The 14,807-nt window shown below is 41.2% G+C and overlaps 1 protein-coding gene across 1 annotated transcript in view; it reads right to left on the reverse strand.

The window, feature by feature from the left end:
* Positions 1-753: 753 nt before the first annotated feature.
* Positions 754-14,807, reverse strand: part of LOC145416606 (uncharacterized) — a 32,808-nt gene continuing 18,754 nt past the window's right edge. Inside the window, exons 4-8 of the mRNA XM_080285537.1 lie at positions 12,897-13,064; positions 10,345-10,511; positions 6,566-6,677; positions 4,381-4,483; positions 754-1,352 (exon numbers count right to left, since the gene is read on the reverse strand). Of these exons, the coding sequence (XP_080141663.1) occupies positions 864-1,352; positions 4,381-4,483; positions 6,566-6,677; positions 10,345-10,511; positions 12,897-13,064 (1,039 nt within the window). The 3' untranslated portion in view covers positions 754-863. The remainder of the gene's footprint in view (positions 1,353-4,380; positions 4,484-6,565; positions 6,678-10,344; positions 10,512-12,896; positions 13,065-14,807) is intronic.

The following is a 14,807-nucleotide window of genomic DNA, read 5'->3' on the forward strand; positions in this document are numbered from 1 at the left end:
CTCTCTAGGGACTCTGTCAAGGGCCTTCTCCAAACAACAAAAACAAAGTACACTTCCCTTTTCTTTCCCACACATTTTTCCTGAAGCTGTCAAACAATGAATATGGCATCAGCAGTCCCTTTGCTTGGCATAAACCCAAATTGCATCTGATCAATATGCACTCTTTCTCTAATACCTTCTAGAACTCACTCTATTATGTTCATTACCTGGTCCAAAAGCTTTATGCCTCTATAATCTCCTCTTTCCAGGGCATCAACCTTCCCCTTGTACACATTTACAATTACACTCTTCAGTCAAGCATCTGGGACAATGCACTCATATATAATCATATTTATCAAATCAGTGGCTAACCCCACTCCTGTATCTCCTGAGGTTTTCAACATTTCAGCAGTCAACGCAAACACACCTGCTACCTTCCTGAAACAAATTCTGGCTCCATCTAGCTTCTGACTAGGGTGGGCCTGTTACTGAGACTATGACTGTACACTTGAAACTAATTCTGCCAAATGTCAATCAATCATGCTAAGCCATCCATCAATCATCCAATCCTACGTTGCCCCATGAGGGGCGTAGGAGCCTGGGGCTAGGCAAGTTGGTCCCGACATTTAAGATCAGAGTGATCAATCATGCCACTTGCATTTAATATCCAAAACCAGATATCAGGATACATACCGAGGATGAAAAAATATATATATACCTGTTCACCAGTACATGCAATAACATTGCATATTTATTCTTCAGACAAACCCTAGTACAAATTTGTAACATATAATACAATTCTTTAAGAGTGGCAAATAAAATTTAGTTAAAAAATCAACATCAATTTGTAAGGAAATTAAGAAAAAATAATCATAGATGAGTATTCAACTCTGACTCCCAAGCCCCATTTCTACTTCCATGTCATCTAACACAGTGAAGTTCCTTTCCTCCACTACATCATTACCATTACCATACCCACTATCACCACTACATTCACTCTTCTTACCATCATTGCTTTCATCTCCATGATCAAAGTCATCATCCTGAAAACTAAAATTACCTTTTCCTTGACAATGAGTGCCACCAGCAATATCTGTATCACCATCATTCCTACCACATTCCTCTGTACTGCAACTACTACCCTGACTTCCATTCCTATTACTGGTTCCACTTCCAGGACCACCACTGCTACCCTCTCCCTGATCATTTGCTTTCATATCATCATCTTCATCTTCGCTGTTGTAACCTGACAGAAGACGGGGCAGGTCACGACGAATGGCTCCTTTATCCTTGCGTGGCTTTCGAGGATTCTTGGATACATAGTTTCGCTTGTAGTTTGGTTCGTGGAGTGTCATGTGGTTGATTAGCTTTTGCTGTGAGATGGAGGGAAAACAAAAGTGTTAGTATGAAACTAAGATGAGGAATAGCTGGAGATATGAATGCTTACTCTCATCTTGATCTTTAAAGGTGATGGAGCTAATAAGATGAAAGGAGCCTTTAACCTACAAATTTGTCACTCTCTGCCCATATTTCACTCCCACACACAAAAATAACAAGCCTCTGAAGAACATGTGCTAACAAATTCATTATATTCTCTCTCTCCGACAGTGACCTCTCTTCACCCTCACACTCCATCTGATTTTCACCCTTTTTACACCAGTTCCTATACAATACAGTCAAATCCATACCAATGCTTGCTTGAGCAGGTGGGAGTTCTGCATTACTGTCTATCTATCTATCTATGGCCAGACACCACAATTCCATAAGGGGTGGCCATTTGAGTTTACAGTATTGTTTTACTGGGAGGGGCACTAACCTTCTGCCAACCCACTTACTGATATGTGTGGAACATATATGGGTTGGTCATGTGGTTATCACCCAGCACTGTACATAGTTTCCTGGCTTACAGGAAACCATTATGCTTGTCATTTAATGTAAAGCCATCTGAAAGAGGAAAGAAAAAAAAAAAAAGTGGTGGGAAAGATAGGAGAAAGATAAGAGAATCAGGGAGAGGAGGGCAAACACAGAAAAAATATATATGTAACCCATAGAATTTCTCCCCCATACCTGCTGCATACAGCAGGGCAACTTGTATGGGTTACAGTGATGCAAAACCCACTCACACCACCAAGCATTCTATATGGATGTGCCCTAAGTCCTTGTTTTAAGCTTCCTTATGATTTTTTTTTTTTTTTTTATAGGCTAAAGTAAATTACAAAACAAATGCTTTGTAAAGTTCCATTACTGTAGTACAGTACTTCCCATTTCCCACAATTTACAGAACAGCTACATGGATAGTTTGAAAATTTTGGAAAATACCCATGACTTATTATAAGAAGTGACTGCATGACTAAAGCTACATATAAAACTCTTTATACTATATCCTTCAATCCAGGATATGCCTTTTTACATTACTCTTGCCACTTCAGAAGCTTTTATTCTGTTTATCATCATAACGTATTGTTTATAAAAGCTCCAACACACCTGCATGTCAGCCTTTGTCACTTAATGGTGGCTCTCCTCACTGCTTTATCTCTGGCAGCCTTCCTATTCAGTCCCTTATCCCTGAGGTCACACTCTACGACCTCATTCGTCTGCCTCTCGCAACCTCACCCATTCATACCTCTCATCTTTCACACCCAACAGTTTTCTCCCATCCTCTCAACATGCTCCTGCCTGAACACCAATGCATTCAAGTCCCACCCTTCCTTTCAACTCTTCAATCGCAATCCTAGCTGCCCAAGGCTTCGCATTCAGGGCTGCACTATGCATCTCTCTTAGCACTGTCATATCTGTACATGTAAGCCTAAGAATATTCTCTTCCTTTACTGCCCAGGTCTCACTACCATACAGCATTACACTCCTAACACATATTGTATACAAGTATCCCTTAGCCCGGAGGGAGAACTCTCTCAATGTTACGACAGACAACAGCTTTCTCAACTTTCTCCGACCACTCCTTACCCCAGCCACAGAGCCCCACCTCCAGCACATAACGTGTCCCCCAAATAATAAAACTCCTACACACACTCACGAGATTCTCCAGCAAGATTAATCCTTTCATGCCTCTCAGTCGCTACATGCTCTCCCTAACACATCACACACACGAAATCAGCATTATCTCGCAGCCTACCTTTTTGAACTGTAGGAGTTAGGTACACCCTTCACTAACCTCTTCAATACATATGGTATGATGGAACTAACAATGGATTTAAAAATGTCTACAGATTGAAGAGATTAATCATATCACCTTCCATCAGTTCATCCTGCTTTTGCTCTCATGATGGTATATACCATACATACGTACCTTCAGAACACATTAACTTTGCATGTATTTTTATTATTTCTGTAGATACCCTTTAAACTCATTACATTTTGCACATTTCTCACTTTTAGCTTGAAAAACTACCTAACCATCATCCAGGGAACTTAATTAAAGTGGCAAAATACATTCCTCCTGTAACCACTTGTAATGCAGTAGTGTGTAAATATATTCTACCAGTAGTCTCTACAGTAAGTGTTCTAAGTTAAGCATACATGGCCTAAATCCCTTATCTAAGGTCTGGTCTAGTTCAAATTCTGCTTACATAGTCTTTTTCAAGAGGGAGAGCTAGCAGTGGGCCAGCTTCCTGCCCAGAGACAAGGCAGGTGTGGTGGAGGCAAGATCTGTGTTCAACTTGTGTAAATACATATCCATAAAATCACCCAGGAGTTTGAGTTAGCCTGAAAGTGGCGAGTGGGGAATCAACACTCCTGTACATATAGTGATGGTGGAACATATAAACAGGTAACTCAACTTTCTCAAACATCCCTCAACTTCCCAATCTTCCAAAAGGAAGACGGCAGATTGCAGGAAAATAACACCTTCAGTCTGCAGTCCACCATGCTCATGTCCAAATGAACCTGGGGCCACAACCCTAACACCAACTTGTATACATTACTAAAACACTCACTTCACTTTCCTCCCACCTTTATGTATGAACTACTGTCATCATGACATTTTTTTACTGCACCTGGCAAAATCCTCATGATCTTTGCTACTTCACTCTATTAAAAGTTTTCTCTAAATCTGCAAATTCAAAACACAATACAGTATCTTACTCTTTTCAATATATTATACTCCAAACAACAATGGTGGTGACAAGAATAGATCCTGCCTCACTCCAACTCTCACCTCACTCAGTCTTCCCCTCCTGCTTACGTAGGCACTCCTTTCCATGTGAAAAGTTGTTATTACCTAGCCTCCCTAACAGGCTACACATAACTTTACATTAACTATATGATATAATGGTAAATTATGTCATAATTCAAGAAGGATAAACATTTATTTTGATGGCACATATCCATACTGTTTTCAAATAAAGATAAACAAAAAGAAACCGCAGATTTATATCCTCTTACTTTGGTAGACAACCGCTTTCTGCAGACACCACATTCATAGATCTGCAGCTGTTCATGCTTTTCCCTGATGTGAGTCCTCAAATTATTTGCCTGGTAGTAGTATCTGCAACACATATGGGTAAATTTTAATTAGCCATCCATATGTTTGTAAGTTAAGATGTTAGGATATTCATAAAGGTACAAAAACATAATAATGATTACATGGAAGATTGCAAGGGTCTCAGAGAACTGGAAAAAAGTGAATAATCATACACTTGGAAGTTGGAGTTTGGGAAACAAAGGTGAAGTGGTTTGCTTAATGTGGTGTAGTGATGCCAGGGGGAGACACTGCAGTTAGAACTCTGCTGTAGTAAATAATCTCTTGTATTCCATGGAACAAGAATGCAAAGGTAGGTAAGGGATGACAGAAAGTCTTTCCTTGCTAAACTGTCAAGATCCAGGTGCAGCAAGGTTTTGGATCCCCCCTCCTTTTAATCCAGTGTACATCCCACAAATCCTTCCATCTCACTGGGGATAAAATGGAACAAGCTGATATCATATTTTACCCTGCAATCCATGACATCCACAGCAGTCCCTAGCAGTAATGGAGCATCCAGTTATGGTGGCAATCATATTTACTGCAGAAACACAGTAATCCCTCAACCATTTGACGTAACAGAGTCATCAGTGTGTTCAGATACCGATGATGTTTGGATACGGAACAATACCATTCAGGCCCTACCTATATGTACAGTACCCCTTCTAATTTTGGCAGTGTTCTTTGGTCTTCCAGTTATTTAGACATCAGAACACACATGGGAATATCTGATATAATGCTAGGCACTAAGAAAACAATGCATAAACAATAAAAATCCACCAAAAAATCAATGAAGAAGGCAAAGTTTGCAAAAAGAATTTTAATAGCTACAGTACTGTACTATACTGTACTTACCAGCCAGTGAACAGTGGACAGGCATCATAACCCGCTAGCCTGTGCAGCAGCTGATATACAGTAATCCTGTGAGGTCTAGTGGCTAAAAAAGGCAATTAGAGCTACAGGAGCACAAATGCCAAATCGCTGTTTTGAGTTATTTAAGGTTAATGTTGACACACATTCAAAGAGCCATCCTAACTAACTGAGATATTGAAGTGATTCATATGGCAGGATGTAGCTTGCCCAATGAGGATTTTAGGAGTGACAACTAAGCAAATGGGGGGAAAAAAAAAAAATATTGTTTACACCAAACAACAAACACAATGCCAAATCAAATGTTTGAAAATAGGGGAAATAGATGCACATGCAGTCATGCAAGAAGACTAATAATCTATCTATCTATCTACTGCCAGACGCCTCAATCCCATTTGGGGTGGCCACAAACAAATCGCCTCCAAGTCGCCCTGTTCCCCGCCATTTCACTGCCCTGCTCCCAACTCACACCCACCTCTCTCATATACCTCTCCACCCCATCCCTCCATCTCATCCTCGGCCTCCCCCTCCCTCTTCCCTCCTCCATCTCACTCACATACACTCTCTTCGTCAGTCTTTCACCCTCCATCCTCTCCACATGGCCAAACCACCACAGTGTGTTCCTCATAAAAAAAAAAAAATGCAAGTTGCTTTCCTAACTCAAAATAGTTAGCCTGAAGCCCCTACACCTCATTGGGAACAATAATGTATAGGATTAACTATTACAGATAATACCTAGAATTTTTATGACAATTATTTTGCATTTCATACACAGAAGTGTGTAATGTTGTAATGTAAAGTATACAATGATTACAACAGTCCAACAATTCCCTTTGTAAACTGTAACGGCAAAAGCTAACAATAAGAATCCTCCAGGGAGGTAGCCTTGCATAGGTCTGATCCATTAAAGGTGACTGGGGTCAATCATATCATAACATCAAAGAAGGATGGCTGTCATCTATCCTTTTTGTTGCTGTTACGATTCCAAGCTCATCTGGCCATGAACCCATTGAGCTGCATGCTGAAGCTGCCATTCTGTAGTCTACCATATTCCTTTTGGGAGATACGGAGGGAGTTGTCAACACTGGAAGGCATCCCTCACCAGCAACCATCCACTTCGATGTGTACTGAACTATGGTAACCCAGCCTCAGGTGTCTAGAATTTAAAGGGAGTAATATGGGATTGGCTTTCCATTTTTACTAATAATCATCTAAAGAAATAATAAATTTAATACTTACTTGTCACATGCTACAACAGGGCAGAAATATGCCTCCACTATGTTTTCATGTGTTAGCCGGTGTTTCTTCAATTGCCTAAGCTGTCTGAATGTCCTACTGCAAACATCACAAACTGTAAAGGAAACAGATTAATGGTAAGACAGTAGGTGAAGCCGGTGATGGTTTGGACATTTTTTTTAAAAATATTTATAAAAATTCAGGTTTAAGCAGGAGTGTAATCTGGTTTATGTTAAAATGTTGCCACATCATTTGGCTCTTTAGGCTGATAATATGAAATTTTTAGCTCTTTTCAGTTTTAAGGTATAGTTAGCGAAACACAAGTGATTAAGTCGTCAGAACCATCCCTACCAGTGGTGATGGTTCGGACAGCAGGGTGGGATGGTTCGGCCATATGTATGTTCTTAAAATTATGTGAGCTGGATTGGATAAAAACAAACATTTACTAATTCAAAGACATTTCATTTTTCGAAAGTACAATGTTAAACTTCAGAATCCAAATGAACCACTTGATAAAAAATATATATATATATATATATATATATATATATATATATATATATATATATATATTGTATAACTGAAAATAATCTTTACCAGATTTATTAATAACTGACTTAACCTCTTACCTTCTGTTTCAAAATTATGCATAACCAGACTTCTCTCTCTGTCTCTGTCTGTCTGTCTGTCTCTCTCTCATTCTTTCACTCTCACTCTTACTATCTCTCTCTCTCTGGAATATTGACTTCACTTTTCATTTTCTAGGCCTTATTTCAGACGGACTAACTTAAGACTTTTAACGCATATTGTAATCATAGGGGCATTGTCTTCTTAGTATAACAGGAAAAGTGTATGGTAGGATACTTATTGACAGAGTTAGAGAAAGAACAGAGGAATTAGTTGGAGAAGAACAGGGAGGCTTTAGGAAGGGAAGAGGTTGTGTAGATCAGATATTCATTCTTAGATCTTTGGTGGAAAAGTTTCTAGAGAAGGGAAAGAAGTTGTATGCAGCTTTCATGGATTTGGAGAAAGCATATGACACAGTGGATAGACAAGGATTGTGGAAAGTGTTAAGAATATATGGAGTAGATGGGAAGTTGTTGAATGCTGTGAAGAGTATGTACGATGGTGCGAAGGCTGCAGTGCATGTGGATGGTGAACTGAGTGAATTTTTCTCTTTGAAGGTTGGGTTGAAACAGGGATGTGTCATGTCTCCATGGTTGTTCAATCTGTACATGGATGGGGTAATAAATGAGGTACAAGGTAGGGTAGTGGATGTTGGAGTGGCCCTGGTGAGAGAGGATAGTGTTTGGAAACTCCCTGTACTGTTGTTTGCAGATGATACTGTGTTGTTGAGTGAAGACGAAGGGGAGCTGCAAGGCTTGGTGGATGAATTTGGGAGAGTGTGTAAGAAACGGAATCTAAAGGTGAATGTAGGGAAGAGTAAAGTGATGGTCTTTGAGAGGGGTGAAGTCAGTGAATGTACAGTGAGGTTGGATGGTGAGGAATTGGAAAATGTGAGTACGTTTAAGTACTTGGGTAGTGTGATGAGTAAGGATGGAGGTTTGGAAGGTGAAGTGCTTGAAAGGGTACGGCAGGGAAGAAAGGTTGCTGGTTCTTTGAAAGCAGTGATAAGAAACAGGGAAGTGAGCATGGAAGTGAAAAAGTTACTACATGACAGTATTGTGATACCAACTCTAATGTACGGAAGTGAAGCTTGGACGTTGTTGGAAGGACACAAGTCAAGAGTGAGAGCAGTGGAAATGAGTTATTTAAGAGGAGCCTGTGGAGTCACGTGGAGAGACAAGCTGACGAATGAGGATATAAAGGAGCGTTGTGGTGTGGATGTGGATGTGATAGGAAGCGTTATGAGGAACACACTGAGGTGGTTTGGCCATGTGGAGAGGATGGAGGGTGAAAGACTGACGAAGAGAGTGTATGTGAGTGAGGTGGAGGGGGGAAGAGGGAGGGGGAGGCTGAGGATGAGATGGAGGGATGGGGTGGAGAGGTATATGAGAGAGGGGGGTGTGAGTTGGGAGCAGGGGAGTGAAATGGCGGGGGACAGGGCGACTTGGAGGCGATTTGTTTGTGGCCACCCCAAACGGGATTGAGGCGTCTGGCAATAGATAGATAGACATCTTACTTTGCACTAGGTTTGCTAAGTCATAATCACTGGGGGCTCCTGGCAACGAAGTCCCCCAGTTAGGTTTCAGCACTTCCAGTTAGGCTTCCACTGCTATTTATGGTTTTAAACTGAATACATTTGAGTTTGTTTGGTGTGGTGATGTCATGTCCAGTCGGTGAGATCAGCAAAAAAAACCACGCTATCGAAGGCGTTCAGGCAGCCTTCTTCAGTATCGCTGAGTAGGTATACTACGTTTGTTTTCCAACATTTTTTCGATCGAAAATCAAATGTCAATCATCTGAAATGTATGTAGTACAAAAAAAAATTTCCTTGAGAATGTAGGTCTCCAAAAAAAAAACAGCTCAAATCCCTGTCTCACGTTCGTTCATATTTACCAGTAATTTTTCCATCTTTAATTATTATTTTTTGAATAACAAATGTGGTCAGGAACCTAACCTCCCTATTTCTTAACAATCTTATGGGAAAAATCGGTTCATAGCTTGACCTGTTCATTATTCAACCACTTTTTGTGGAACAGTGGGGGAGAGGCGTAGTGACAACAGGTGGCTACTGGTGCACTGTGTGGTGATCGGGTAGCACTCATGCCTTACACTGGGTAGGGCAGGTCTGCTGTGAGTTTACTAATCCCCTCCACAATTGAAGTAACAGTGCTGTACTCACACAGCACTGGGTAGGGCAGGTGTGCTGTGAGTTTATTAACCCCCTCCACAATTGAAGTAACAGTGCTGTACTCACACAGCACTGGGTAGGGCAGGTCTGCTGAGAGTTTATTAACCCCCACTGCAATTTATGAAATAACAGTGATGTACTCACATAGCACTCCGCATGATCACTGCTGTACATACCATTTATAAACAATCTCTTCTACTTAGAGTTGTGTCCAATGGAAGAGTTTTCCTCTTACTTTCACAACATTCACTGTAATATCATGCTTTAAAGCAAGTTGCTTCATTTTCTGTCTGTTTTTCTTGATGATTGATGAAGTTTCTTTAGTGATACCACACTTACAAGTTTTCCTGCAGGAACACTAACTTCTAATTAATACTGAATTTTCACTATCAGCATTATGTAATGTTATACGCTTCCTCTTGACACCTTTGTTGCAACCTAGTGTGATCTGAGACCAAACAAATGACAATTGCTTTCAACCCTGCTGGTGAAAATAGTTTTAGAATTATTTTAAACATATTTTTGGAATTCATAGTTTTAAAATTTTGTCCAATTTAAACAAAATCCGGATTAATTGGGTCTGGACCAAAGATTTCTTTTTCAATTACCTTTACCATAAGAAGTCTCTTCTATGTTGAAGAATACCACCTGGTCATTGCAAGAGTAATACTGAAAGATGCAACTGCACTGAAAAGGTTAAATGAAACCTTCTAATCCCAGTATCAAAAGGAATCTCCCTTAAGTTGAAAACAATACTGAAGCATCAGCAATATTCCAATAAAAAGATATCATCACAGTCAATGTGAGACTGCTAAAGATATCCCACTATGATGGGTCACTCCTAGGCTAAATAAAATTGCAGCTGTATGGGAAAAAAAAAAAAAATTACTGTAGATAAAAATGTTAAGAGAACAAGCCATAATGCTACTACAACTAGGAGGTCAAGAAATCCTAACGTGTTCCTGACCTTTTGGATGAGAGATAGAGAGATGGTAGCGTAGCTCCTTGTACTGATCAAAGGTCTGGTTGCACTCATCCCGTGGGCAGACATAACGACTGCCCTCGTGCTTCAAACAGTGGCGCTTCAGCCGGCTTGGGGTCTCACATCGCGTATCACACCCAGGGTATTCACAACTGTTAACCAATATATACTTTTACACATCATCATTATCAATCATCATGTCCCCATTTTTCCCAAAATAAGAACAGGACTACAAAGGGTTCAGTAATCAAGGAAAGAAAGCATGAACGGGACTGGCCTATCAAAACCATGCCCAGTACAACACGCCAGACACCCATTCATTCATCAATCAGGCTCCTGGAATTCCTGTTCTGTGCTACAGGCCTAAGCATCTGTGCATTTCTTTGGAGCACATGATCAAAAAAGTATCCTACTTGAAGATTCCATTGATATCCTAAATGATCATTGCAAATCATGACATCCCAAGAATTTAATATCGTGTGAATGTGCATTTTCGTCCAAGCCAATTTGCACATCTTCCACATCCATTCTACTGCTATCTCTCCCCCATGCTTCAGCATTTCACCTCACAATCAATTCCTGGGGCTTTCCCCATTTTAACTTTCTTCATTGCTTCCATAACTTCCATCCTACTGATTTCTTCCTCTCTTCTCACATCCCTCCTTCTCCCAGCCATTCCCCAGCCACTTATACTTGCAGTACTTTCATTTTCTATGTTCAACAATTCCTTAAAGTGTTCTCTCCATCTGCTCACTTTTTCTCCCTTCTCCATTAGTAATCTACCATTTTTATCTTTCACTCCCCAACTAACTTCTTTGGCACCCCGTCTAACTCTCTACTTCTTTCCAGAACATTTTCTTAAATTCCCTTCACTTTACACCCAACTTCCTTCCAAATTCCTCATCCACTCTCTTCTTACTCTCTCTTACTAATCTTTTCACCTCTCTCTTCCTCTCTACATATAACTCTTCCGTCTCTCAACTTCTTCCACACCCGTTTCTCATCCACTCACCATATGCTTTCTTCTTTTGTGCCACAGCATCTCTCACCTCTTCATTCCACCATGCTGTTCCCTGCACCCACTTTCATCTTCTCTTCACCCCACACACCACCTCACATGCTGCACAGATTTCTTCTGTGAATATCTTGCACACACCTTCCACGTCCCCCATCTGCTCCAATCCATATACAGATTGAACAACCATGGAAACATGACACATCCCTGCTTCAATCCAATCTTCAAATAGAAAATTCACTCAGTTCACTATCCACACGCACTGCAGCCTTAGCACCCTCATACATACTCTTCATGGCATTAAACTTCTCATTTACTCCATATATTCTTAATACTTTCCACAATCCTTCTCTATCTACCATGTCATATGTTTTCTTGGAATCCATGAAGGCCGCATACAGCTTCTTTCTCTTCTCTAGAAACTTTTCCACTAAAGATCTAAGAATGAATATCTCATCTACACAACCTCTTCCCTTCCTAAAACCTCCCCATTAAAAAAAAAAAAAAAAAAAAAAAAAAAAAAAACTGCTCTACGGTGAACAACATAGTCTTGAGGGAGCAAAATTATTAGATTTTATCAAAAAGATGGTTTCCTGTATGCCAGGAAATCATTTACTATGCTGGGTGGTAACCATATAAACAAATTATGGCATTTGGTGGTTTGGTGGGCAATTAAGGCCCTCCAGTCGGATTGAGCCTGTGCAGGTTTATATTCAAGGGGTGGTTAGGGTTTATTGCTCACGTAACGCCACTCAGGGATGAGTGAAGCTGGTCACCCTCATCTTAAATGTCAGGACCAACTTGTCAAGCCCCGGGCTCCTATGCTCCTCACGGGGCAACACAGGATTAGATGATGATGTCTGATAGGTCACCAGATGCACTCACTGTACCAGATCTTGGTTCGGTATACAGTATAACAAAAGTTGTCAAGTATGGTCATGGGGTCCATTATACAGTATCTGAGGTTTGGTATAAGCGGGTCCATTACAGCAATGGTTAACTGTGATACAATATCTGTATGTGGTTATTGAACAAGACAAGGCTACAATGAGTGACAATACAACGCAATATATGGTTATTTGAAACATACCATTTAGTACAGTAATTTAAAGTTCTTTAACTGAGTTCAAAGTGTTAAAGACTTTAGGAAGATAGATATGTATATACATGACAGGCTGTGATATCACAGGGCATGCAAAGCACCTTCAGTGTGTGGGGTTCTAATCCACCTGCAGTGGCCAAGGAGGGGTTCAGAGCCCCAGAAAATGGAGATGCTTCACCTGCCTGATATTACTGCAGGAATATAGATACTCTTTTGTTCACTGTACATAAACTGAAGCACAGGCAATCCTTATGTTCCAAAATAACAAATCTGTCCATACAGCTGGTACTATAATGTGGGGGAAACTGGCATATCAGATTATTAAGTAGCAATGAAAATTTAAGTAATTTTTTATTCTCGGCTTAAGAGCAGAAAAGGTAACTTGACTGACTACAAAGAAGGCTCAGACTTATGACTTACGCATAAGGCTTGATGCCTGTGTGGACAAACGAATGAGTCTTGAGGTGCTGCTGCTTCTTGAAGATTTTTCCACACTCACCACAGGTGAATCTTTGCTGCACATGATATCTCTGGTGGTGTTTCTTTAAGTTATACATGTTGATGAATACTCTCCCACATTTATCACACCTGAGCAAAGGAAAGTGAAATATCAATTATGTCTAACACACAACTCATCATTTTCAAAGACCATCTAACAATCACGCAGTTCCAAATGGAGGCATGATATATAAGCAGGGAGTGTTGTGATGAGGAGAGGTAGATTGAGGTGGTTTGGACATGTGGAGAGGATGGGGGATGATAATTGGGTGAGGAAGGTGAGAAGTGTTAATATTGGGGGTGGGGTTATGAGGGGTAGACAAAGAAAGACATGGGACGGGGGCATTAAGTGTGACCTTAGGGTTAAGGGACTGAACAGGGAGGCTGCAATGGATCGTGCAGCGTGGAGAGCCGCCATTAGGTGACCAAGGCCGACACATGCAAGCATGTTGGAGCCTTTAAAAACGAAACGAAACGAAACGAAACAAAACGAGTAGGCTGTAGCACCAGCTGATCAGGGCGGTACTCCCAAAGGGAATGGGAATGCTGGTGGTAAGGAAAGCTGGTGCTTTTGTTTCACTAGCTACTGGACCATTCCCCTTTGCTGACCTTTTCAGTGTAATACTTACATGGAGAGTAGACCAGCATACTATCTCAAACACTTTCCTCTAACAAGCATACTATCTCACAACCTTTCCTCTAACAAGCATACTATCTCAAACACTTTCCTCTAACTATCTCATGCACTACACTACAGGTGCTTTACATATCATCACAAGGGTTGATGCTAGCAAGGGTATGTGGCCACAAAACTTTGCCAGTGCTAACTACTGTAGGGAGGCATGACGAGGACTCCACCAGCATAGATTTTGGTGCCGGGATGAGATGGAGTTCAACCTGAGCTAGACAGTACCGGGCATTGTGCTTCCCAGGCTGCCACTTCTGCCCAGTGGAGAGGGGCCCAAGCCTGGGAGTAGTGCCCCAGGAGGCTGCACTATCAATGGGTGTATAATGGCAGGACAGTTACAGTGCCAAAGCATGCTTGAAGGGTGTCCCTGTAGCAGTCCTGGCAGAGTGCCCCAAGGCCACTGCCACTACCACAGCCACTGGTCATGGCTGGTGGGCAATGCGTCTCAGATCCCATGCCTAGGCCTGGGACTGTGCGGGTGGGTGGGGCCTGTGGTATGTTTCTCCCCATTATTTGTTCTTACCAAATTATGACTAAAAAGAATTATCTAAGTAAGCCTGAGGAAACTCAATCACCAAGGGGATCACAGTGGCATCATAGGATGTTTGAGGGGCAGAGCGGGGGAAGTAACTGAGGCATTTAGTAGGAGGTGGGTGGATGTGGGATATGTGTAGGAAGTCAGGTCTCGAGGAGGATCAGCCAGAATGATTGCCGGGAGGGATGCACATTACAAGTTGTTCTGGCAGGGAAGGGCAGATGGATGTGATGGTGTGGGTGTGTTGGGGAGAAATGGGTGGAATATGTCATGAATGTGATGAGAGTCAGTGAAAGGATAATAGAGGTGAAAATTTTGTTCGGTGAGATTATGATTGCATTTATATCAACATATGCTCCACAGGCAGGTTTGGATGAGATAGAAAAGGATTGATTTTGGGATGACCTAGTGCATGTAGTAAGTGGTATAGGGGATGATGAGATTGTAGTTTTGGGAGGGGACTTAAATGGTCAAGTGGGTGAAGCAGCTCAAGGAAATGAAGGAGTACATGAGGGATGTGCATATGGTACAAGAAATAAGGAAGGGGAGAGGATACTCGAGTTTGGGGGGGAATGAACATGATTTGGTGCAACACACATTTTAGGAAAAG

This window comes from Coenobita brevimanus, chromosome 107 (assembly GCF_032717465.1).
Source record: "Coenobita brevimanus isolate Jiangsu-jjx chromosome 107, ASM3271746v2, whole genome shotgun sequence".
Taxonomy (NCBI): domain Eukaryota; kingdom Metazoa; phylum Arthropoda; class Malacostraca; order Decapoda; family Coenobitidae; genus Coenobita; species Coenobita brevimanus.